At 33.8% G+C, this 10,474-nt stretch overlaps 1 protein-coding gene across 2 annotated transcripts; it reads left to right on the top strand.

Annotated features, from left to right (window-relative positions):
- The first annotated feature begins 2,110 nt into the window (after nt 1-2,110).
- On the top strand, nt 2,111-9,979 carry LOC7490506 (glycosyltransferase BC10). 2 transcript variants are annotated; one of them, XM_002325233.4, is made up of 11 exons: nt 2,111-2,391; nt 3,840-4,378; nt 5,454-5,552; nt 6,641-6,741; nt 6,855-6,926; nt 7,126-7,216; nt 7,617-7,697; nt 8,620-8,679; nt 8,766-8,888; nt 9,315-9,353; nt 9,446-9,979. In XM_002325233.4, exons 2-11 carry the CDS (start codon nt 3,995-3,997, stop codon nt 9,572-9,574), a joined length of 1,179 nt encoding a protein of 392 aa, XP_002325269.2. In that variant the 5' UTR covers nt 2,111-2,391; nt 3,840-3,994; the 3' UTR covers nt 9,575-9,979. The 2 variants fall into 2 exon arrangements, with proteins under 2 accessions (XP_002325269.2, XP_024446203.1); XM_024590435.2 differs by having other exon boundaries at nt 2,111-2,578.
- Nucleotides 9,980-10,474: the final 495 nt, after the last annotated feature.

Genomic DNA, 10,474 nt, shown 5'->3' with positions numbered 1-10,474 from the left:
GTTCATGAATACAAGCTTAGCATTTGAAAATTTGTTCATCGATCATAAGATAACATGACAAATAATTCTTTTTCAAAAAAAAAATGATTGAATATTTAATATATAGTGTGACCACATAATTGTGGCTCACGAGCCATGTTACAAAGTTTCAAGAGAAAAATAAACAACGAATCCTATTTTATTTTGCATGATTTGTTCGAGCATATAATTAAGTTTGTTTAGGTCAACAGCAGACCCTCTCCATGTGAAGAAATGTGTCATCTGTGTGTGATCCCTTATCAAATGTCAAATGAGCCAATAATAATTGCCAAAAAAGAATTATATCATTATTAATTAGTAAACATCTATAATTAATTGCTTCACTTTATTTTGTAGATTATTAGTAAATTAATGAAGGTTTGAATCTTAAAATGATATAAAAAATTAATTTTTTATATATCAATGTGAAAGTTATTTTAAAATCATTAATACTCTAATTATGGACTAAGTGAATTAACCTCAGTTGAACTGGGTTAATAAAAAAAGTATTATTTTTAGATTTTTTTTAAAATAAGTAAAATAAAATTGTTTTGAAAATTTTTAAACAAAAATAATACAAAATTTTGACCGAGTAGACTTGTACAATCAACCTAGCAAACTACTTTCTAGATTAATTTAAAATACAGCTCATACTAGGTGTTGAATGGGCAAGTCCAATACCACTTCTTAAAACTAGATCCAAGAATGATTTAGTGAAAGTATACGAGAATAATTTAAAAATACTTTTATTAATGCAAAAAAAGAAAAAAAGAAAAAAAGAAAAGGAGAATGCTTACAAGGACCGTTCCATACCCATTATTAAATTATCTTTGTTAGCGGCAGAGTATTTCTTAGAAACAGTCAGATCGATCAAATCAATGTGAGACCTTTCCTTTTCCATTCCTACATAGTTGAAAATTAAATAATTTGAACAAAACTATGCATAGCAATTAAATAGAGCTTAGTTTCACCCTTTTGGCAGATGCAACCTAGCCTGCAACAAAATGACATGTAAAATTGGAAATTAAATTATTACTCCATTTTTTTCTATTTTTTAATTCATTTATTTTCTGTAGGGCAATAAAAACATGGCAAACAATTAATAAGGATTTTATTTTCTATTTTTTTTAGAAAATATTAATTTTTTGCATGTATTTTGATCACAGCAAGCAAGATCCTTCCATTTAGGGTAGTTGTTTGATTCAATGGTAACAGTTCTGAAACCATCAATACAAGGAATTAGGTAAGAAAAGTCAATATCTCTAAATCGCATCATAATTATAATAAGAATTAAAAAAAAAAGGACCAATTCCCAAAAGGTCGATAAGGACTCATAAAAATCCAAAAAAAAAAAAAAAAAAAGAGAAGAGAGAGAGAATGAAATAATAGAAGGATTAAGATTAGATCCTAAATCATGGCCCTAGTGTTCTATTATAATTGTGTAATTAATTGAAATTTCCACTAATAAATTATAATTTATAGTTTATTGTTGTCTTATTTTTTTTTTTGAAACTTTGAATTGTTCCAACTATGCCTCCCTACCTAAATATCTATGAAAATTTCAACAAATCAATAAGAAATTGCAAAGTCAATCTCTTGTACTAAAGCAAAGAAAAAAAACATTGACCCCATAATTATTATTTTTATTTTATAATGAATGATATCTTAAATTAGTTTTAAGGTATACAAATTAAGCCTACCTCGAAACACAAAATCTTACCTCTTATACCAATAATATATTTTTTTAATTGATAAAATAGATGTACACACCAAGAGTTTTAATTTTTTTTTACACTTATAAACATGTCAAAACCAAAGCTTAATATATATATCTATGAGTATGGTCAATTAAAATTACAAGGGTGTTTAAGTCATTTCACATCCTTAATTTTCCAACTCAATTCAAAACACCGGCACCCAGAGATCACTTCCTAACATGCAACAAGACACATTTCCTTTTTTTTTTTTCTTTTTTCTTTTCCTAATTTATCCATCAAATAATCAAAGCAAGCATGGTCATACTATTAAGAAAACCGTAATGAATCATTAATCAATTTAATTACTACTTAATTAACAAAAATAATCCGCCGGCTTGAATTTCCTACCTGTTTTTCTGTTTGGAACAGAGCCAGCCCCTCCCTAAATAACGACCGGATGATACCACATAGGAAGACTTCTCCATTTTCTTACCATTTTTGGATGTAAGAGGGAGAGAAAAATATATATTAAGACAGAGAGAGAGGGAGAGAGAGAGAGAGAGCCAGCAAAACAACAGAGAGAAGAAGAAACTCACAACAAAACACAACACACATAAACGGATCATACGAAGACACAGAGACAGACACAAACACTCTCTTACCTCTCGCTATATATGTAAATATAAAGTGTTTTCCTTTCTAGGTTTTTGTGTTTTTGTTTTTTATTTTATTTTTGTGGTTCTTGGGTGGCACCAGATCTTGAACAGCCAATAAGGGGAGAAATATTTGATCTTTTTGAATCAAGTTTTTGAATTGATTGAGAGAATTTGAGATCTGGGTTCTTCTCTGTTCAGCTTTATCAGGTGTTGTTATTGTTTTTGGCTCATTCATTGGTTTTTTTAGTTGATGGGGGCGGGGGGGTTTTGATTCATGTTTGTTGTTTAGGTTTTGAGGGAAAGAATTGAGGAAAAGGAAGTGAAAAGAGAGGAAATAATGAATCTTTTTTTATGTTTGTTGTGTTTTTGTGGGTTGTGTTGGTATTAAGAATTGTTGTATGGTTGCATGGATCTAAGGGAGTGTTTTAGGCTGGTCAAGTGAATGGCTAATTCAGTATACTTTTGAATTTTATTGCAAGAAAAGATTGCTTCTTTTATTTTCTTGGGAACCAAACAGGGGGTGGGAATTGAAGTGTGAAAATTTTGATATTTAGGAAGGGGAGGGGTTGACTTCAGTGCGCAATTGAGTGTGCATTTTGGTTTTGTATTTGGAATGAGTCGTGGGTTTTGTGTTTTGCTTTGGAACTGTAAGAGGGAATTGAAGTGTGAAGATTTTGATATTTAAGAATTGTTGTGGATTGGTTTGACTTTTTTCCAGGGGTTTGTTTTTTATATGAATTTATTGGTGAAGCAGGGGATACGGGTTTGGTTTTAGTAGTTGGGCAATTCGAGGACTTTGAATTGTTTGTATCCATCAAGGCTTTTTTATTTTCCTTTTAAGTTTCTTGATCTTGTTTTTTATTTGATCTTTCGTCATGGTTTGGTTTTAATCTTCAATTGTTCAAAAAGCTTTCACCTTTTTTGGCCCAGTTTGTTTGCTTAGAAAAGGTAGGATAAAGATTTTGAGTTTTAGAATTTAGATTTTGTGCTATTAGCAAAGTAAATTCTCAAGTGCCATCTGATTGGAGCTTGATTTGACCATAAAGGTGCCTTCTGACATTATACCATTTGTCCTTTTAGTTTTTTTCTTCTTACTCTTAGATCCTCACCTACATTATTTCTTATGTTTGAGAGTTTGTTGTGCGATTTCTTGGCTTGGTTAATGGTTGTGTTGTTATTTCTCTGGCGATTAGTTTGGGTTAATGATGGCATGATTGTGCTGTTTTTCCTTGTTTTGTTTTCCGAGGGCGTGTTTGCAAATAAAATGGTTTTCTCTTTGTTATTGCAAAGCATTGAAGATTCTCTGCCCCATTTGTTAAGAAGCAAACCTATTCCTCTTCTTTTATTTGTTCCTGGGGTTTATACTTGATTATCAGTTATGCAATCCAAATAGGTGTATTTTAACATGTCGAATATTAATTGATGGATTATGTTACACCAACTAATGATTTCTACTTTCTGACTTCAGATTTTTTGCACTCTATTGGAGATTTTTTTCAATCAATTGGAGAATCCCTTCTTGCTTTCAAATCCTAATTTCTTGTTTGAGAGAGAGTGGTGAAATGTGGCTGTGAGTAAAGTGATGCATCACTGGGAGTTTCTTCTCTGATGTGCTTGTAGTGGATGAAGACATCTCAAGTGTGGCGTCTAGGCATGGGTGATATGCAGATTTTGCCTGTAGCTCGCCACCGCCCTCCTTCGAAGAGGCCAACATGGATTATTGTTTTGGTTTCAATGGTCAGCCTGTTTCTAGTTTGTGCTTATATCTATCCACCGCAAAGCAGGAATGCTTGTTATGTATTTTCTTCAAGAGGATGCCAGGTTCTAACAGATTGGCTTCCACCTGCTCCTACAAGGGAACTTACAGATGAAGAAATTGCTTCTCGTGTTGTGATTAGGGAAATTTTGAGTGCATCTCTTACTCCAACAAAGAACGCTAAAATTGCTTTTATGTTTTTGACTCCTGGCCCCTTACCTTTCGAGAAACTCTGGGACAAATTTTTCTCTGTAAGCTTTGATCTCACCTTATGTTAAATATTCATATCTTTTCTATACATTCTGTTGAATTATTATCAATTATTGCCTTTAAAGTTATTGGATCAAAGAAATCATTTTCTAGTTGTGGCTTATCATTTTTACGAGAATAGATGGAGCTTATGCATGTTCATGTTTCAGACAATCTTTGATAAGTAAACATATTTAAACTGTCTACTAATCTTGAATTTATAGATAAGGCTTTAACTCTATATTGATTGATGATCGTTAGTTCCCATCTATGTCTTGGATTGGACAGGCTAGAAATTGGCACATTGCATTAGCTAGAAGATTAGTCCCAGTGTTCTAATACAGATAAGATGATTTTGATGAATGTTTAAATGATTTGATAGGAAGGGATGAATGCAACGTTGTCTAAGATAGTTTCATGGGAAAGATTCTTCTTGCATGTCATAGGATAAAAAAACGTAAAAGAATCTTTGGAGGAGAAAAGGTATACATATAGTCATCATTTTCTCTGTATTAGATCTGATAATATGTTTGAAGACATGAAGCTAGGACTCTGAAATGTAGTACAAACAATCTTGTCTGGAAGCTTATTTTACAGAGATTCATTTCCAGAAGTCCTAGCTGGAAATATGATTTTTATCCCCAAAGAAATTGTAATATCACAAAAAGTCATTGCATTATTGACTGTTATAACATGCTCCAGTGAAGTTGCAATTGAAAAACATTGTCGATATTGTCAAGCTGCATGTCGTTCTGAACTGTAACAGTTGATGTTCCTAAACTAGTAAGGCTTGTTTAGTGATTTATGTGGTCCATAATGCATATACAATAAATACTACAGGTTTTAGGTGCTGTTTGCACAATTGATTTAGCCAACTCAGATTTCTGTGTGGTTCAGCTATGTACACGATGTCATTGTGCAGTTTAGGTGTTAGGTTGATGGGATGTTAATATGCTGTAATCAATGTCAAAACTGCTGATGTTTGCTGACAGATTTCCTTTTTGTTGTATGTTCGGTTAGTCTCTAATCTTGTTATAAAAGTACCTGTAGCTGAAACTAATTTATCTTCTCTGCCAGGGTCACGAGGATAGATTCTCTGTTTATGTGCATGCATCCAAGGAAAAACCAGTTCATGTGAGCCGTTACTTTGTTAATCAAGATATACGCAGTGACCAGGTCTGTAAATTTAATGTCAATGTGACGTGCCTTTTTGGATTTTCATATATTTAATCTATTAATGTTTTACGTTGATTTTTCACACTTTTGGATGTATGTTTAAAAGAATATCTTATTGCCTTTCTACTTTTTCCCTATTTGCTGCATTTGTTTCAGGGCTTTGCAGGCTTCTAAGTTTCTTCATTATTTTTTGGTTACACATAGTCTCTTGGTTTCTGGTGCTTGCTCTGCTTTCAAATTAACAGTGATTAGTTATTTTCTAGGTTTGGGTTTCCCATTGTTAAGAATAGATGGCTGGCCAATGATTTCTCAAACAAACTTGCCTTGTCAATCACATATGTTGTATCTGGGGCTTGTAAGAAAGGACATGCTAGATGAGTTAATAGGATTTGGCTTCTTTTAATACACCCATTCGGGATATTCATTTGGGATGATGCCTTGGTGCTCTTGGAGTCCTGTTCCTTCTATAAGCTGTCCACTTTCCTTTTCCTGATTGACCATTTCCCCTGCTCTGCTGATAATGTCAAATGTCAGCCATTGAAAGATGAATCAGTGGTGACCTGATGCCTTCTTCAATTGTCCCTCTGTTCTGGAGTCAGCACTCTTTAATGATAATGAACCAAAACATCTGCATAAATCTTGTAAAAACTATCTTGTTTGCTATATCTGAAGATGTGGAACAAATTTTGACGAATCAATAGTTGTTCTGAGAGTGGGAAAATTTAAACTTTCTGACAGACTATTGGGATGGAATTTATCTGCGTCAAAATCATCATGGTACTGCAGATATTGATTTCCCAAATCCATGTTTAATCTCCAAAGAGTTGGTATAACTAGTTAATTTTACCATATATGATGTAGAGATCATGTTAATGCTACCCTTGTAATGAGTAATGGGACACCTGTAGCATGCACTATAAACTATGTGATGAATGGTAGAATTATCTCATGTTATTAGACATGCTGAAAGCTATATTTTTAGTGTATGTTCATTGACTGAAAAACAGATCACATATCACTCAAATTACTAAATGAGTTTGGATCTGGTGAACAGCTAATAAATTCTGGCTTGGGGAATTTTTTTGCAGGTGATATGGGGAAAAATTTCGATGATTGATGCAGAGAGACGCCTATTGGCAAATGCTCTTAGAGACCCTGATAACCAACACTTTGTGTTACTTTCTGATAGGTATCACATTATATCTTCCTGTAGCTTTTACCCATTCAATCTTGAAAATAACCTGAATTTGATATAATTTTGACTGCCCTGACTGAATGATCAAATCTCATCTGACATTGCAGTTGTGTGCCATTGTACAAGTTTGACTACATCTACAACTATCTTATGTTTACAAATATAAGCTATGTTGATCGGTAAGTACTGTTCTCATACATGGCGGTGACCTTATGGTACTTGTGTAAGATTCTCCAGTTGGCTACTATGATTATAGAAATGTTGTTTGTTTGGACTGTCATAGATCAATCACTACTGAAATGGAGTAAAATTGAAGACCTTTATATTTCAAATTGATCCTTTTGTCCCATCCTGATGGATGTGCCCTTTTGTTTTCAGCTTTTACGATCCTGGCCCACATGGGAATGGCAGGTATTCAGAGCACATGTTACCTGAAGTTGAGATGAAAGACTTTAGTAAGGGTGCACAGGTATACTTCCTCCAAGCCAATTTGACCATATGGCTATATTTTTTATGGCAACCCTTTTTGTTCTCCCAGGAGCAACTAAAGAAAATAATGCAGTCAATTATTTCATATTTTTCATTATTGGCTGCATGAACATGCATTAGAAGGCCAGATGTAAATGTCTATTGTAATTCCTACTAGTTATGATCATGCTAAGCTTTTGGCTATTTACCCTTGAACGTGGGTTCTTGATGTAATATCTTACAGTCAGGCATAGAAGCATATTAGTGTGACTTCTAGATATGTTGTCATGTTTACAATGGAGCTTTTGGTGTAGATAGATACATCAACATAGAACATAGATGCTCGATTCAAATTCTGTCAGTTTATTTTCACAGTTTTTAATGAATGAACTTTTATGCAGTGGTTCTCAATGAAGCGACAACATGCTGTGATGGTTTTGGCTGACAGCCTTTACTATTCAAAATTCCGTGATTACTGCAAGGTATTTTCTCCTGAATTCTGACTTAAGTTATGGTTTTGTAATAGGTGTTTATAATCTGTTCTATATGGGTTTTGCATTATTCCAACAGCCACAGAGTTGCATATATGTATATGATTGTTTTATTTTCTTCATGGTACACGTTGTCTCTTCTAAGTGTAGTGCAAGAATTTGGTTTGCTGAATGCACACTTAGCTCTTGATTCTCACATTGGAATATCAAAACAGTATTTGAGATTTTAGGGAATTTTTCCTTAAAGATCTTAGAGATCTTCCTAAATTTTGTTTGATTCGTCTGACCTCCATCCAGAGAACTTTTTTTTTATATATCATTCACACTTGGTCATACAACTCTAATATTAGGAATAATAATCAGAATAAAGGATTCTTTATTTGTTCATGATCGCAGCATGCTCTGTTTTTTTTATTTGAAGATTCATTTGTTCTTTCTTTATAATTTCTTAATTATTTGTCCTTTTCTTTCTTTGTTTTATTCCTTTTTTTTTTGTTCTTTTTTTGTTCTTTACTTGGATTGCAATTTGAAAACCTATTACAACCAGACTGTCTGCATCTCTTTCACCAACAAAATATTTTGTACGCTTTGCATCCAACTAGTGTTTTCCTCCTGGAACCATATCAGATTCCCACAGCAGGGAACAATATGATGTCATTACTGGATGGTGGGATGATCTAAATAAAAAAATTGTTCGATATTCAATCTCATTCAGCTTAACTTTGAACCCTTCTTCCATGTTTTAAGTTCAAGCAAATGCCACAACAAATTGTCTTTTATCTTGCATTTGTTAACTGTGACCATTTTTAAATGTTTCATGACAACATGCTTGCTTGTGGGACTTTGTACATTGTGGAGTTTCTAAATTTTGTTCTGATTATGATATTGACATGGATTTTTTACATAATTTCAGCCTGGCTTGGAAGGGAAAAATTGCATTGCTGATGAACATTATTTGCCAACCTACTTCCATGTGAGAATCTTCCTCAATATTCCATTAACTTGACCTTCCATATCCTGGTTCCTCATTATGACATTCTTTTATATATGTGAATTCAGATGGTTGATCCAGGTGGAATAGCAAACTGGTCAGTAACACATGTTGACTGGTCTGAGAGAAAGTGGCATCCAAAATTGTATAGGTCTCAGGATGTTACTTATGACCTTCTGAGGAATATTACGGTAGGTCTTTCTTCATATTTAAGAGTATCTTTTTGAATAGGTACTGCCATTGGTGTTTTTAGTGAGAGTTCGGTTTATCACTGGCATAGTAGTTTAAAGTTCTTTGTAGATACAGCTGAATGGAAGTGATTGGAGTTTACAAGCATCCATCAAATACCCACTCCTTCATCCCAGATAGCCAATCATTTTAGTAACTATTCCCTTGCTTCCCCTTTGTATGACAATGTAAAACGGTATAATTGGTCATCACAACTTGGATTGGATCATTTACTGGCCTTTATGTAGGTTGGCATGCCAATATGTTTAAAGGTGGACTGGTTGTTCCTGTTATATTTTTAGTTAATTTCTTATGGATGTTTTTTGTTGAACTGTGTTATTCATACGGGACTTGATCGTAACCATATGAATGTTTTTATCTTTACGCAGTCAATCGATTTGAGTATTCATGTGACAAGTGATGAAAAGGTACAATTTTTTCAAGGCTATTTAGGTACTGAATTCTTTCATAAGTTGTTGGCTGACGTCTTTGTTTCTCCGTTCCCTTGTGCTTTTTGTAGAAGGAAGTGCAGGTGCAGCCTTGCCTATGGAATGGTATCACACGACCATGTTACTTGTTTGCGAGGAAATTCCACAAAGAAACTATTGATGATTTGTTGCAGCTTTTCTCGAACTACACAGCACTTTGAGTGAGATAGTTTTAACACTTCAAATTCTTTGGTCGAACCGACTGTTGCTTTCGACCACCCACCATCTTGGTTTCTCATTGAACCTTCCAAGTTACAAATTTGTAAATGTTGTGTCATCAAGGTGTGAATGTTCCGTTCCTCTAGCACAATTCTTGTGTGCAAGGGCAACTTGGAGAGCAGTTAGGATGACTTTAGATGGGATGGAGGCCAACAGTTAGCTAGTGTTGCCGCCTTCCACAGGAGTGGGTGATTGATTTGTTATCCATTTTTTCCCTTCATTTTGGGCCATTAGTGTTCTCCTTTGGTATAGTGAATTTTGAGGGATTTATTTTAGTGCATTTAATGGTTGGATGTTTTGTAAAAATAAAAAAAATAAAATAAAATTGCGAACTTGCAAAGACAAAACTTTGTACAACTTATTTGAAAATTTGTCAGAAGCTTAAAAACAAAATTCCTTCAATATTTTTTTTTAAAGAAGTATAGGAAGTTATATCAGCTTAAAATTCCCAATTTTCCTGCTTTCCATTTGAATTGAAAGAGTATTTCTTTTCTTCAAAATTCCCAAATTCTAGGACCTCTCACCTTGGCTTGTTGAATTTGGATGCCTGTCTTTGTAAATGCTTCTATACGGCATTACATTTGAATAATGCTGTGGTAAAAACCTGAGAGACAACACCTGTCTGCATTTGAATTGATCTTGACGAGGAAGGAGCTGAGTTGCACAGTGAACAGGAGATCCTTCGGCTTTCGAGGGGTCTGGTTTGTCTATAGGCTCAATGGGGAGTTGGTAGCATTTCCTCACCTGGACTCCTTTCTCATATTATCAAGAAAAACAAAGCAATCTGGAATGTCTATTTGCACCCTTCTAATTGGTGACTTTATTGGAAAAAATCTTTGCAC

The sequence above is a fragment of the Populus trichocarpa genome, chromosome 18 (assembly GCF_000002775.5).
Source record: "Populus trichocarpa isolate Nisqually-1 chromosome 18, P.trichocarpa_v4.1, whole genome shotgun sequence".
Classification (NCBI taxonomy): Eukaryota; Viridiplantae; Streptophyta; class Magnoliopsida; order Malpighiales; family Salicaceae; genus Populus; species Populus trichocarpa.
Note: the sequence above shows the minus strand (reverse complement) of the source record. Positions and strands in the feature narration are given on the sequence as shown.